The following is a 15,963-nucleotide window of genomic DNA, read 5'->3' as shown; positions in this document are numbered from 1 at the left end:
AGTTTCATGGTTTTGGTTTGTCTGTGTATGTAGTAAGTCTTAATGTACTTTTCATTTATCTTTGAAGTTTATATTTCAGTCTAACTGAATATAAACCTTTTATGTGACTTAGCAGAGTCTCCTTTGTTTACTTACTAATAAAAACTTAAATACTTTGTCTCTTTTGTGTATGTGTTTTGAGTCAAATAGCCTCATAATGAAAATTTAGATAATGAATGCCTCGGATTATATACTGAATTAAAATATATCTTGGATCATTTTATTTGGATCATTGTCATATGCTTGCAACTCATATTGAGCATAATGGTTTTGTGCTTTTAATATCACCTTTTAAAATCATATTTTAATGATATTTTTTTGTGCTTTTAGATCATTTGGGGAATATTTTTCATCTTAGTTGCATTGCTGTTTGTAATTTCTCTCTTCCTATCAAAGTGAGTATAGTACACATATTCTGTACAGCACACATCCTGTGAAGTTAATTAAAAATGTGCTAGTATAATGTATAAATTCACTCTTTATAATTTTTTATTGTTTTAGTTTGGATAAAGCTCTTCATTCAGCTGGAATAGATTCTGGTTTTATAATTTTTGGAGCAAACCTGAGTAATCCACTGAATATGCTTTTGCCTGTTCTACAAACAGTGAGTAAAAGGAAAAAAAAAATCAGTCATTTTCTTCTCTAGCAAACATTCTCACACTCTGTCAAACTAGTATGTTAACAGACTATTGATACTTGGCAATATATGCTTGGGCTTCTGCTGATTTGGCTCATTTACATATGACTTCTACATCAATAATAGTACTTTCAAGATTATTATAGTGACATATTACTGAACTCTTATACATAATTTGATTTGGGATACATTATAATACCTAAGATGAACTTTTCCAGTGAATTCCTATTTTTGAACTAATGAAGTCTTTTACTCCATACATAAATGTAATTTTTGTTTAATTTGTTACAGGATTTTTCTTAGGATAGTGGCACTAAACAATTTAGTAACTAGTAATTGTTTTTTGGAGGATTATTATTATTTTTTTTGTATTATCATAGTAGCCTGATCTAAATCAGAGTTGATATTTTAAACATTTGTCAAATATGAATGAAGTTTCAGTTAACTTTTATGACTTCCAGAACTCCTATTGTTTGTGTATTAAATTTAATTTTATCTTTTTTTCAGGTGTTTCCTCTTGATTATATTCTTATAACAATTATTATTATGTACTTTATTTTTACTTCAATGGCAGGAATTCGAAACATTGGCATATGGTTCTTTTGGGTTAGAGTAAGTATAACAATATTATTTTGATTTTTTTCATTTTGTATGTAATTTCCATTACTACAAATTAACCTAGATTTATAATATAAAAGTAAATATTTTGATATTAAAAGCGATGGAAATATTTGCTTTTTCACTTCATGGTAACATAAAAATGCTTTTTGTCTAGAGCAGTGGTTTGTAAATGGGCAGGTTTGTCCCCTGGGTACATTTGGCTGTCTGGAGATATTTTCAGTTAGTAAAACTAGTGGGTGCTACTGGTGTGTAGTGTGGGTAGAGGCTTGGGGAGTCTGCTAAACACTCTGTGTTGCACAGGGTAGCCTCACACAACAAAGACTTATCCAGCCCAAAATGTCAACAATGCCAAGGCACAGAGATCCTTGTATTTTTTCCATAGTGTTTGGCTGCATGGAAGTATTGAAGTACAGATGGATACACTATAGCTCAAAAGACAGCTCTTCCTACTAGAAGTTAAAGATTACTATATGATTGGAAAAAGTTATTTTCTTCTTACACTCATTTTGAGGTAAATTAAGAATTTTAAGATGAAGGTGATTCAGATAGAAACTACTTCCTGCTGTGAGTAAAAGAAAACCCAGTTAAATAGTGTTTTGAACTAATAAAAGATTTCTTGCTGTGGAAAATTTCAAAAATCAAGCATTGCTTTGTAGCTCAAAAGTGTCAAGTCCGACATCTCTGTAATTCTCTTGGCTTCTCCCGTATGATCATAATATGGCTGCTGCAGCTCCGTTTATCCTGTTCAAGTTCCATTAGAAAAACATTTCTATCAATAAAGCAGCACTCCCACAAATCCCCAGCACACTTCTTTCCTTTTGATGTTTAATATTTATCACTGCTAGCTATGATGAGATGTAAGGGAAACTGGGAAATGTCAATTTTTAGGTGTTCATGTTTTCATCTCATCCAGAATTGGAGTTAATTTACTCTATGTTGTCCTAAAATCTATTAATAAAACAGGGAAGTGATATCTTAGTTGCTAAAATAAAAATGTTCTCTGACACTGAAATGAAGAAAGTCCTGTGGCTCATGGTATTTGATACCACATGTTTTAGTTTCTATTATAGATATATATGAAAATATTTACAATCAGATTATTATAAATTATTTTAAACTAGAATTTATAACAGTATGGTAGGAGGATGTCATGAGTATTTCATAGAAATGAATATTTATAAACATGTGACATGTCTGTTCTTGTACAGTAATATATAAAACCACAAATATATTACTAATACCTACAGTTTAAACTCATTCCTTTAATCTTTGGATAGAAGTAGTGATAGTTCATAATTCTTCTTAGCTCTATAAGCTTCTAGCAGATGCTATTACATAATAAGTTTAGAAGATTTGTCTGGAAACAAACCAGCTGAAAACTAATATATTCTCTAGGTCTTGAGTTTTTCATGGATCATTTATAGGATCCTTTGAATATAGATGCTTTGCTATGACTAAAGGAAACATAAATCTACACCTAAAAGATTTGCAGGGAAAGAATTGTCTTTGTTATTCTCATAATCCTTTGAAATGATTAAGAATTCTTTAAAAAAATTTTTTTTTAACGTTTATTTATTTTTGAGAGAAAGCACACGTGCACATGCACAAGTTGGGGAGGGGCAGAGAGAGAGGGAGACAGAATCCAAAGCAGGCTCCAGGCTCCAAGCTGTCAGCACAGAGCCCAACAGGGCTCGAACCCACAAACTGTGAGATAGATCATGACCTGAGCCAAAGTCAGATGCCCAACCATCTGAGCCACCCAGGTGCCCCAAAATGATTAAGAATTCTTAATATTTATTTTGGAAGAAAGAAATGGTTGACTGAACTGTGTCATTACCTTTAACATATGAGCAGGACTTAGTGCCGTACAAATAAAACATATTGCTGAAATATTGTTACTGTCTTTTTTCTTTGCAGCTATATAAAATTAGAAGAGGTAGAACGAGGCCCCAGGCACTCTTATTTCTCTGCATGATACTTCTGCTTATTGTCCTTCACACTAGTTACATGATTTATAGTCTTGCTCCCCAATATGTTATGTATGGAAGCCAAAATTACTTAATAGAGGTAAGTGTAAAATTTTAAACTTCATTATCTTGACCTTTTTTTTTATTTAGAAATTTTTTTTAGTATTTATTTTTGAGAGGGAGAGAGAGAGTGAGCTGGGGAGGGGCAGAGAGAGAGGGAGACACAGAATCCGAAGTAGGCTCCAGGCTTTAGGCTATGAGCTGTCAGCACAAAGCCTGGCACGGGGCTCAAACCCATGAACCACAAGATCATGACCTGAGCAGAAGTCAGACACTTAACGGACTGAGCCAGCCAGGTGTCCCCATTATCGTGACATTTTAAAGATAGTGATATTTAAAAACAGTTTTTAATTTGTGAAGACTCCAATAAGGTAATAGCTCATCAGATTAAGTTTAATATTGCTAAAATAGGATTTTCATTCTATTTTTGAACTTATTTATATTTGTTTCTTACAAGTTTTTTTTTTTTTTTAAACTTTTTTTTTAACGTTTATTTATTTTTGAGACAGAGAGAGACAGAGCATGAATGGCGGAGGGTCAGAGAGAGAGGGAGACACAGAATCTGAAACAGGCTCCAGGCTCTGAGCGGTCAGCACAGAGCCCGACGCGGGGCTTGAACTCACGGACCGCAAGATCATGACCTGAGCCAAAGTCAGTCGCTTAACCGACTGAGCCACCCAGGCGCCCCTCTTACAAGTTTTTTAATAACACTCTGAATCCTATTATTATAGTTCCTTAATGGATCCCCTGGTACCAAGGTGCTGAGCTTTATCTCAGCACTCTATTGAAACTCGTAATATTTTCTCTAAAATAAATATTTCAAGTAATTTTATTAATATGACTTCCTCCAAAATTTTGATGAGCAAAGTTTGTCATCAGTCCTGTGAATCCCACAGAAGAGGCTTTAAAAATATTTTATTTGTGGGTGTCTGAGCTTCCTTTTAACATAATGGGTATCCTCTTACCTGTTATACTCTTTCTTGATATTGATCTTTCAAAAAGCCAGCTGTAGTTCCTAGTTGTAACTGGACAGCTAGTTTGGATTTTTTGACATATTAAAATATTTTGACTATATCTGATTTAACCTTTGTGTGGTTTGTTTCTTTTTCCTAAAATACTTTGCTCTACTTAATAATGCAAATCAAATCTGTGTTTCAGGTTCTATTTCAAGCCTTGCTCTTAATGGAGTCTTTGGTTACTAATCTACCCAGATCACTCCTTTTTTTATCATGTAGTTCCTTCTTTATTTACTTTATTTAACATGTAATTAAGAACAAAAATTTAACAAGTACATCCAGCCTTCCATCAGTACCATACATAATATTACCGATGGTTGAAAAATTAGTTCACTGACAAATATTAAGTAATAATGTAGGTGGAACAAATATAAGCACAAACTGTAATATAGGTACATGAGTAACCTGAGTTTGGGAAACATAGTACTGGAAGATCACTTGAATCATATTTTCTACTTCTTGTATCTTTTTATTCTCTTCTTGCCTTATCCCCTCCACCTAGTTCACTAGGTCATGCCTGTTAAAGTTTCTTGTGTGAATAAATGAAGTGAGGTCATGCATTTGCATGGACAAAAGATAATTCTTGTTTTACAGTGGAACAATACGTAGGCTGTTTCTCCGGGAAACGCTCTGTTGTTCAACCAAGACCTACAGATTGTTGCAAAAAGGTCCAAATGTTAGAGGCACCTGGGTGGCTCACTCAGTTAAGTGTCTGACTCATGATTTGGGCCCAGGTCATGATCTCACAGGTCGTGGGACTGAGCCCCATGTCAGGCTCCGTGGGTTTCTCTCTCTCCTTCCCTCTCTGCCCTTCTGTCTCAAAATAAAAAAATTAATTTAAAAAAAAAAAGCCCTACTGTTACATTTACCATAAATCTTTTTCTTCTAATTGTAATTTTGCATAAAAATTAGCTTTTAGAATATTAGCCAAATGTAGTTTAATAGAAAACAGAGTTAAAATTCATAATGTGATTACTTTTTAGTCCAAATGTATTAATGTAATATTTATATTTTAATTGTATTTTCATCTTTCAGAGCAATATAACTTATGATGACCATAAAAACAACTCAGCCCTCCCTGTGCCAAAGAGATGTGATGCAGATGCCCCTGAAGGTAAGTGAGGCAGCGCTTATCAACTATCTTAAAGTTCATAACTCTATGAGAAAAGAGTTGGCTTGCATTTTGCTGTGTTAATCATTTGATACATCTGTTTTAATATGTGGCAACAAAGGAACTTTTAGCAAGAAGAAATCATTAAGTCTTTTCAATAGAATTTCTTGGTGATATATTGATTTCCATTAGGGAAAGGACCATTATAAATTAGTTACTTATGAAATAGCAAAAGGTAGTTATTATTTATTACATTTACTAATATAATAAATCACTCTTAAATACCTTTTTTTTTTCCTTATAAAACTCAAGATAGTTTTAGTAGAATGTGTAATTCTTAGGACCAAGACCGTAAGTACCTATGACTTAGAACTTTTAATTCATACGTGTCTAGTTATTTAATAATAGTATAGTAATGTTAATGACAATAGCAGTTCACGTTTAAGAACATATAATTGCATTCCAGGCACTATGCTAAGTATTTTATGTGTATTCTAAGAAAAACTGTGATCTTATGCTTTTCCTCTGTATAATTTTAGAAAATTATTTTTTTCTTCTTCCTGTGCATTAGGTGATTTTTTTTTTCTTTTGAATATTACAGTATTCTGTCCTTACTAAGGATTCCAGATACATTCTGTCAGAATTTGCAATTTTTTTTTTTTACTCCTGTCTTCAAAATGCTTTTATGTCATGGTAAAATAATATGTCCAATATAGTATATCTCTTCATAAATCACCCATGGGTACCATAATAAAAAGATAAATTTTTCTGAGTTTTTAGCAGGGTCAACTAAAGAATATGATGGAGTAATAGGAAGAATAGGCATAGAATACTGGAATAGCCCAGAGGAAGAAGTAATTACTTCTACCTGGAGATCAATGTGCAGTGGTAGTCAAAAGATGGGCTTTGGAAAAGCAATATCAGAGCTGCATTTCAAAGTTAAAGAAGAATTTATCTGGTGTGTGTGTATCAAGGGAAGTTGTTCTAGGCAGAGGAACAAAATGCACAAAGTAGATTATCTTAAACTATATGGGTATGTGTTTAAAAGAATTTAAAATATTGTTATTTTGTATTTTAAATTATAGGGGTAAGAGGTTGGAGAGATGGAGGAAACGAGATTGTAGAGTTAGGAGTCAGATCACAAAATGTTCTGGAAAGTAAGAGCACCAATGAAAATTTTTGAATGAGGAAGTAGAAGTTATGATCTGATTTATTGTCCGTAACTTAAATTGTAACAGTTGTGTCTTATATAGAGCCTGGATTTGAAACCAGGGCATAGAAATCAGATGAGAAGGGTATCCAGAAGGAGCTATTATAGTAATCCAGGAGTGATGGTAAAAGCCTGAACTAAACAGTGGTCATGAGTGTATGAAATAAAGAAAGAAATTCGGATGAAATTTCTGATTCAGAGATTTCTGATTGGATCTAAAGTGTTTTTGAAGAAGACAGAAGATTCTAGAATGGCTCTCTAGTTACTGAGTCATTTGGTGAATTTTGGTATCACCAAACTGAGATAAAAATACATATGAAGATTAGAGAGAATTGTAAGAAATGATGAGTTGACCTGAGATATCTCTGGGAAATTCAGGTGGAGGTTTCCAAGACAGATGAATATATATGTAAGGAAGTGAGACGATAGAGAGTGAGAGGAGCACAGAGACTGGATCTCAGGAAAGTTATCTGAAAGAAGGTAAAGAAGGTACAGAGAAGAGGACTGAAAAAAAAAATGTTGATGAAGAGAAATCTAATCGCATGGGTAAAAAGGAATATATATATAGTGACTTATTAGTCTTCATGGAAATTTGTATTAGGGACTGAGAGAGACTAGGCAGAAACTAAAGACATGCAGGGTCAAAGAAACAAAGATTTTTGTTTTGCTGTTTGTTTGTTTGTTTGTTTGTTTGTTTGTTTGTTTTAATAGATTAAGAGAGACTTCAGGGATGATGGGATGGAATAGAGGAGGAGAAGTTGAAAAATATCAGAAAGGATGAATGAGGAGACAATGTCCAGTTCCAGAGGAGATGGTATTATGAACATCCAAGACAGGATACTTTAGGTAGAATGACTGTGAGGGAAGAAGCAAGGATATGGACTCAGATAGTAATTTCTTAGTGATGAGTATGGGCAGGAAGTTGTCATTTGTATATGACTGTCTCAGTTTGCTCTGAAGTGTAAGTTCTGGTCATCTGCTGAGAATTGAGTAGGCCATGGGGGCATGAAATTGACAAAAGTGGCAAATGTTTCTGATAGGCCATGAAGGTGAATAAATAGGGATATGACTGAAAATAAGTTGGTGATAGATAAATACGTCAAAGGACAAAGATGAAATTGTCAATTTGTGTTTTTGTTGAATAGATCTTTACAACTGATATGATTATTATCCATCAGTGCTTAGGTGGTCTGGGGAATGTAGGTTGAAGAGTTGAAGTAGGATGCAAGGCAAAGGACAGGCTGAGAGTGAGAGAATTAAGTGACCAACCACAGAGTCTGGGATGCGTACGGGATAGGGAAGACTCTAAAACTGGGAGAAAAGAACAAACTAGAGAGGAGATGGGAAAACAAATCCAGTGGGATACCTTTTGTTGCCTGAAGAAAAATAGTAAAACGTTTCTAGTATAAAAAATATGACTTGACTTTCCAATTATACTTATGTAATGACTTTAGTCCCAGATTTTTTACTTTGAAATGTACACATACATCACATCACAAATAGGTTTGATAGTTGAAATGCTTTGGGTTGTCATTTTTAGCTAAGTGAAAATAGAATGAAAAATTACTGCTGAGTTGACTTGTAATTTCTTTTTTTTTGAACTAAGAGGGCATTGACCCTGAAGATCTAAAGTAGGTTCTGCTTTTAAAAATCTTATGGCAGTATTGAAATCTAGCAGAAAAATAAATTTAAAAAAATTAGGATTTCAAATTATGTTGCACTGGTAAAGGGAATTTAAAATGCCCCTGTATTGCTGAACTGAGTGAATTTGTGTATTATAGATCAACAAGCTTTAGTCAGATGGTACAACTTGACCATAACCTTTTATGAATCACATTTAGTATTTTTCTTTTTCATCTAATTTAGTTAAAATGACTCCATTTGAACTGTTGAAGATTTTTCTTAAGCTTTTCAGTTGACTTAACCTTTGAAATGTTACTTTGCAGTACAAAAGCACACCTTTAGATTTATAGATACGATTAATTTTTCTCCACCCTTTTTCTTTGTTTTCTAGTTCATCTTTAAATGTTCAATTTGCCTGTGCATACTTAGAAGAGGATGGTAGAAATATGGCCATAGTTTTAGGGTAGCAGGGTAGATTTTTTAAATACAAATAATGATGGAGAGAGATGAAGAACAGATTAGAACATGAGATTTGACACATAGGGGTAGGAATGGTGTGGAATGTATGGTGACAGGCTAGTATGGCTGTATCCATTCAAACATGAATTTGGAAATCTCAGCATGCAGAGAAAAAAATCAGCACTAATATTTGTGACATTTTGGTGGGCACATTTGGCTAGCGTAGATGATGCTACAATATAAATATGTCATAAGGCACTTGATGGCACCTTTGTTATGTGTCTTTTGCAAGTAACAGAATTTTGGAGAGTGTTAGATTTAAAAGCAAAAATTATAATTTATAATGTTATACTTAAAATTGTTTCTGAGAAAAATAATCTCCTTGGAAAGATATTAAAGCATCAATTTCTAAAAATACATATATGGATCTTTTATCAATCAGTACATTTTAGAGACTTTTTTCTTAAGTAATATTGTGTTCATATATGGGGTAGTCTTGCATTTATTAAACATATAAAAAACATACTGACACCCTACTTTTAAGTGGTTATAGTGTCTAAGATTCAAAAGAGTCATTGATCTAAAAATAGTTTAGGTTTTTTGTGTTTAAAATAATCTCTTAAAGAAGGGAATGATTTAGCAGATTTATGAATAATACCTATCATACTATGTTTATAAAGTTTTCCTAAAATGACAATATTATGTGATTTATCTTGACAGGTAGTGCATAGTTTATATGTTTAAAGTGAGTCAACTCAGCAAATGAGAAATCAAGCTTTAACTTTTATATGCCATTATGGCAAAAGGATCTTTACATTCCTAGTTTTATATATTCTTTAATTGCTACTTAATCTAATAAGCATTAATATACAATTTGGGTGTTTATATGAATAAAATATTTAAGAAAAGCACCGAATTATTAAAAGTAACATAAACATATATAAATATTTGAGTCAAAATAGGAAGGTAAAAGATCATTGTCTCTTAATAAACAAACACAGTAGATATTGTGAATACTGGGGTAGATTTTGGGAAAGTGTCAGAGGAAACACCTACCTAGTATATGTATTTCTGCCATCGAGTAGCACACAGACTAGTGCAGTTAGATATGAAAATAAATAATTGTAATAGAAGGAAAAGTAAGTGGCAAACTATAAAGAAATTATAGGCAAAATGCTATGGGAAGGCAAAAGGTGATAATGATTTATTCTATCCAAGAGGCAGTATAACATTTCAGCTGGGCCCAAAAGCATAAGATAAATAAATCTAAATGAACAACAGCAACAAAAAAATACTAGAGGATATTCCAAGCAGAGAAGGCACCTGCATTAATAAGGCATAAAGACATAAATATATTTGGCGTGTTATAGTAACCATAAATTGTGGCAGGAACATTGAATATTTGGGGAATTCATTGAGGGATGAAGCAAGATAATATGTTTCCAAATGACTATTTTTAAAAACCCATGAACCCCCAAGTCTTATTTATGCTGTCCTATTTAATTCTTTTATCTTTTCTTGAAGTTAACTTGTGTTTGTTGTCTTGGAACTGGAAATGATCATATAAGTCAAACTTGATTTTTGTGGGTTATTCTAGTTAAGTGTATTTGTTAATATATATAGCCAATCTTAAAAAAATAATCAGATGATCTATATAGCATTAGATTTTCATGTTAGGCTATAATTTTACCAGGACAAATGGTTAAGATGACTCAAGTTAAATGATGATGCTAAAATAGAATTTGATGTGTTATACTAAACTACATGAATTACAGAAAACTGAGCAGAGGGACACCTGGGTGGCTCAGTCAGTTAAGCTTCAGACTCTTGATATCAGCTCTGGTCATGATCTCATGGTTCCTGAGACAGAGCCCCCTTGGGTATGGCTGTGTGCTTCCACTGCAGCACCTGCTTGGAGTTCTCTCTCTCCCTCTCTCTCTCTCTGCTCCTCCCCCATTCATGCTATGTTTCCCTGTGTCTCTCAATTTAAAATAAACATAAAAAATAAATATTTAAATAAAAATAAACATTAAAAAAACTGAGAAGACTTAAAAAGCTAAAGTAGGGTTATAATTATAGAGCCTAAATACAAAGGGAAAAGTGGGAATTATTTTGAATAACTAAAGAAAAATTTAATAATGTTAATAAAGTAAACTGTGTATTGATAGCTTGCTTTAGAAAGTAGTTAAACACTAAATTCTGGAGTAAACAAGCCCATCATCAAGAAATGACTCAAAATACATTCTCTATAAATGAAACTTGTTTACCTGGCTGTTATGCCAGCAAATAAACAAGTTGACCTGTTTTCTCAGAACCTCAAGTAGCTATCCTTCTAAAAACATTTATCTAAGATACTGTGTTAGTTAGGCATAGAGAATCTTTTTTTTTTCTTTGCATTTTCTTTGTGAGAATTCTAGAAATGAAAAAAGGCCACAAAGAGACATGTAAGTTGTAAACAGTTTTAACATATAAATTAGAATGTTAAAGTGAAAAACAAACAAAAAACAAAAGTTACTTTAGAGAGGACATCTAACTATTTAATTCCCTTTATTGCAGATACAGAAACTAAGGCCCTAAGAAATGAGAATTAAAAGTTATACAGATAGTATGAGACTTTGGACTTCAATGCAAGTGTCTGGATTCCTAGTATCTTTTTTTCCTACATTTAACATTGTGTGTCTTGTGTTTTGTTTGCATCATCTGTCCTTTAAATTTTAAAAATAAAATTCTAAGGGAGATAGTTATTTGAAGCCTTGAGGGAATGAAAGTCACAGACAATAGAAAGGAAAACCAGAGGTTCAAGAGTTAAACCGAGGCTATTGGAGAAGGAAAGTAAGAGTCTGGAAAACGAGAGATGAAAACCAGACTACTATAGCATTATAGTAACCAAGAGAGTGTTGTGTCCAGAGGTCAATAGTGTTGATGCTTCAGAGAGAGATAAAGCAAGCAAATCTTAAACCTTTGACAATGCAGTTTTAGTAGGGTAGTTTGGGGCTAAAGTAGTAGAGAATTAAGTGAAAAGATTTAACAATGAAGAAAATTCCTTACCTTGATGTGGTTTTGGTTTGGGATTTTGTCATGCTTTTTACATAGCCTTAAAAAACCCCATATATTACATGGCATATGAACTAAAAGCATGGAGTTATTACTAAAGTTGTATATCTATCTAATTTAAAAAATTTTTTTTAACGTTTTATTTATTTTTGAGAGACAGAACATGAGCAGGGGAGGGGCAGATAGAGAGAGAGGAAGACAGAATCTGAAGCAGGCTCCAGGCTCTGAGCCGTCATCAGCACAGAGCCTGATGCAGGGCTCAAATCCACAAACTGTGAGATCATAATCTGAGCTGAAGTTGGACGCTTAACTGACTGGGCCACCCAAGCACCCTTCAATCCAATTTTTAATATGAGATTATACTAAAATGCATTCAGGAGTTTGTGGCTAAGTCCTCAAGTCTTTTCACAAAGTCAATGTATTGTTTTTTTTTTTTAATTTTTTTTTTTATGTTTATTTCTGAGACACAGAGAGACAGAGCACAAGTGGGGGAGGGGCAGAGAGAGAGGGAGACACAGAATCAGAAGCAGGCTCCAGGCTCCGAGCTGTCAGCACAGAGCCCGACACGGGGCTTGAACTTATAAACCGTGAGATCATGACCTGAGCCGAAGTCGGACACTTAACCGACCAAGCCACCCAGGCGCCCCAAAGTCAATGTATTCTTAATTCCACATTTCTGTTTCCTTAATTCATGCATTGAGTAAGAACATAGAGTTCAGTTTTGAACATTTTTGTTTGAGTGTTCCTTAAATACCCAAGTGGAGATCTTGAGTTGGCAGAGTTGGATCTGAAGTTGTAGAGAAATTTATGCTGGATTAGTCAGGATTCAATGGTAAGTAAAGCTGTAAGACTGGGTAAGAGATCACTGAGTATAGTGGAGAGGACGTACAAGAGGCTCTGTGACTGTCTGGTGGTTAGAGGTTAGAAAGAAGAAGAGCAACCAGCAAAGAACTAAGAAGGGACAACCAGTGAGTTAGGTGGAAAATTAGGCAAATATAGTTTCCTATAGCCAAAGGAAGAGTGATGAACCATTTCAGATGCTGGCATTTGCCAAATTAAAAAAAAAAAAAAAAAAAAAGAGAGAGAGAGAAACTGTATTTGAACAGATGATAACAGTAGGAAAAGGGGAACTGTTGCAATAAGGAAAACTTTCTGACCATGAAGCTGCAATTGTTTCAGAGATCAGGCAGAAAAGAGGATTTTTCCCTAGGTGGGGAGGAGTAAACAAGGCTAGAAAGAACCAGCATGGTTTCCAAGATGACAGGGCTCTGGTCAAGTTCAACATTGTCAGGATAAGTCAGGTAAAACAAGGACTAAAAAATGACTTTTGGTCATTTTCATGGGTCATTTAATTGGGTGACTGACAAGAACAGTTATGACAAGATGGTGCAGGAAGAAACCTGATTGGAGCAGATTAAAGAGGGAGTAGGGACTTGAGTGGCCAACAGTGTGCAATGATTGTCATGGCAGAAACACCAAGGAAAAACAACAACTGCTGAGTAAAATACCAAATTTCTTAGAAGTATCAAAGTGCTGATAAGATCTTAAGACAAAAGCCTCAGGGGCACCTGGATGGGTCAGTCCAATTCTTGATTGCAGCCCAGGTCATGATTTCATAGCTTGTGAGTTTGAGCTCCACATTGGGCTCTGCGCTGAAAGCATGGAACCTGCTTGGGATCCTCCACACCCCCTCCTGACACCCCCCCACCCCCCCGCCCTTCCTGGCCTCCCTGGCTTGCTCTCTCTCAAAAAATAAATAAATAAGCAAAACCAACAAACAAAAAATCTCGCTTCTCAGTCAACATCATTAGACCAGCAATATCAGGGAACTTGAGAACTTGTTAGAATACATTTAGATTATTAGGCCCCACCTAAATCAGAAACTCAAGGGATGGAACCCAGCAGTCTGTTTCAATAGTCCCTCCAGGTGATTCTGGTGCTGCATTGGTCTGAGTGAAGGAAAGAACCCCAGAACAAAGAAGTAAGTAGAGTGCTAAGCTGCTTTGTTCTGAGGTCACTTACCAAATTCAGTGATTTAAGCTCCAATTTTCACAGCCTTTTGAGGGAAAGGAACAGAAAATAAAGTCTAGAGCAGTACTGTAAAATGAAAATATAATGTGAATCACATAAGTGATTGAAACATTTTTAGCAGTCACGTGAAAAGAGAAACAGAGGACTTTAATTTTATTAAATGGCATTGTATTTAAAGCAGTATATCCAAAATAATGTTTCAACATGTAGTAACTAACATAATGTTTTACTGAGATACCTTATAGCCTTTTTCCTACTAAGTCTTCAAAACCTGGGGTATATTTGACACGTAAATAACACCGTAATTCAAACCCTAAGTTTTCATCATCTAAATAAAACCATTTATTTTTTTAAAAAAATTTTAATGTTTATTTTTGAGAGAGAGAGAGAGAGAGAAAGTGGGCGGCGGGAGGCAGAGAGGAAGGGAGACACAGAATCTGAAGCAGGCTCCAGGCTCTGAGCTCTCAGCATAGAGCCTGATGTGGGGCTCAAACCCATGAACTGTGAGGTCATTACCTGAGCCAAAGTCGGACACTTAACCAACTGAACAACTCTAAGTGAAACCATTTATTAAGGTGAAATATGGTTCTACCAAAGCAGGAAGGTTGTGTTTAATGAAAAAAATATTATACACTGCTTCAGTTTTTAATTTGAATTAATTAAAATTAAATAAAATTAAATAAAATTAGAAATTCAGTTCCTTAGTCTCAGTGGTCACATGTGAAGTATTTAACAGACACATGTTCCTAGTAGCTGTTATATTGGACATGCAGGTCTAGAGCCCACATGAGTGGTAGCATCTCAAAGGTGATGCAGGTAACCTCTTGTAAAGCTGAGCCCCTCCCTCCCCTAAGAATTACATCACCAACATGAGGGTGAACAGAAATAAAGCTATATTACTTCCAGAAAGCTGAATGAAAATTTGGCCTTAGTGTTAAGACTGAAAGGGAAGAATCACATCCCTGAGAAATTGTAACCACAAAAGTACTAACCCTTTGCAGATTTGCAGTCCAGATACACATCACTAGAGTGAATCTGTTTCATTGTCATCTCAGACGGGCAGACCAGGCACATGGCACAAGTAAATGCTCACTAGAGGAACATACCTTAATTGAGGCCTCAAAAAATTCCTGCAGAGGAGCACAAATAAAGACATTGGAGCCACATATTTAAGCACACGATGAAACAAAGCACCATGAAAGAAAGCTAGAACAAATAGCAGGCAGCAAAAAGGGACTTGCAAAGACCAAATATTGGAATTATCAACACAGATTATAGAGCAGCTAGCTATGATAAAAGGAGTAAGAACAGGTCAAAATATTGGCAGGGGACAACAGAATGAGTGAATGAAAAAGTAACAGATTCTTAATTGACCCAAATACAATATTTAGAAATAAACACGCAGTAATGGGGATTAAACTCACTTGAGGGACTACAGCTTAAAATCACAATGAGTTCTGCACACATTGTTTATTAGTTGTAAGAGGAAATGTAGTAGCTATGATAGCTGTACATCAGAGAAACTGGGCCATATCTGTAGCAGGTTAACAAAATTACTGTCATCAAGTGGCAATGCATCACGTGACTTCAGATATGACATCCTGAGAGGAATGGAGAGCATGAATCAAATCATGAAGAAATATCAGACAAAACCAAATTGATAATTGACGAACGTGGTATAAAGTAACTAGCCTGTATGATTTAAAAATGTCAGTGTTGTAAAAGACAGGAGGTTTGAAACTGTTACAGATTAAGGATATTAGAGACACATGTTAACCAAAAGTAATATATGATTTTGGATTGGATCCTGTAGTAGAGGATAAAAATACTAGAAGGAATAAAGTGGGATAAATGACAGGGTGGGAATATGAATTGTAGAGTAAATTTCTAAAAATATAGTATCAATGTTAAAATTCTTAAGTAGCTATACTCTGGTTATGAAAGCAAATATCCTTCTGCTAAAAAATACAGACATGTTAAGATGTTAAGTCACAATATACAGTTCAGAAAATATAAGTGTGTATATGTTGAGAGAATAAGGGGAGTAGACTGCCACATGGGAACGGCTGTACACCAGTTTAAAACTATTTTATTTATTTATTTATTTATTTATTTATTTATTTATTTATTTATTT

General features: G+C 34.3%; 1 protein-coding gene across 2 annotated transcripts in view; it reads left to right on the top strand.

Annotated features, from left to right (window-relative positions):
- The window catches only part of LMBRD1 (LMBR1 domain containing 1), a 113,549-nt gene that overhangs the window by 80,282 nt on the left and 17,304 nt on the right, over window positions 1-15,963 (top strand). For both annotated transcript variants that reach the window (XM_040473871.1, XM_040473870.1), the window contains exons 10-14: window positions 370-434; window positions 541-643; window positions 1,184-1,288; window positions 3,215-3,364; window positions 5,376-5,454. In XM_040473871.1, coding sequence (XP_040329805.1) covers window positions 370-434; window positions 541-643; window positions 1,184-1,288; window positions 3,215-3,364; window positions 5,376-5,454 — 502 coding nt within the window. The remainder of the gene's footprint in view (window positions 1-369; window positions 435-540; window positions 644-1,183; window positions 1,289-3,214; window positions 3,365-5,375; window positions 5,455-15,963) is intronic.

Source organism: Herpailurus yagouaroundi, unplaced genomic scaffold, assembly GCF_014898765.1.
Source record: "Herpailurus yagouaroundi ecotype Mexico unplaced genomic scaffold, PumYag 139, whole genome shotgun sequence".
Lineage (NCBI taxonomy): Eukaryota > Metazoa > Chordata > Mammalia > Carnivora > Felidae > Herpailurus > Herpailurus yagouaroundi.
The sequence above is the reverse complement of the archived record's forward strand: the minus strand, read 5'-3'. Positions and strand labels throughout refer to the sequence as shown.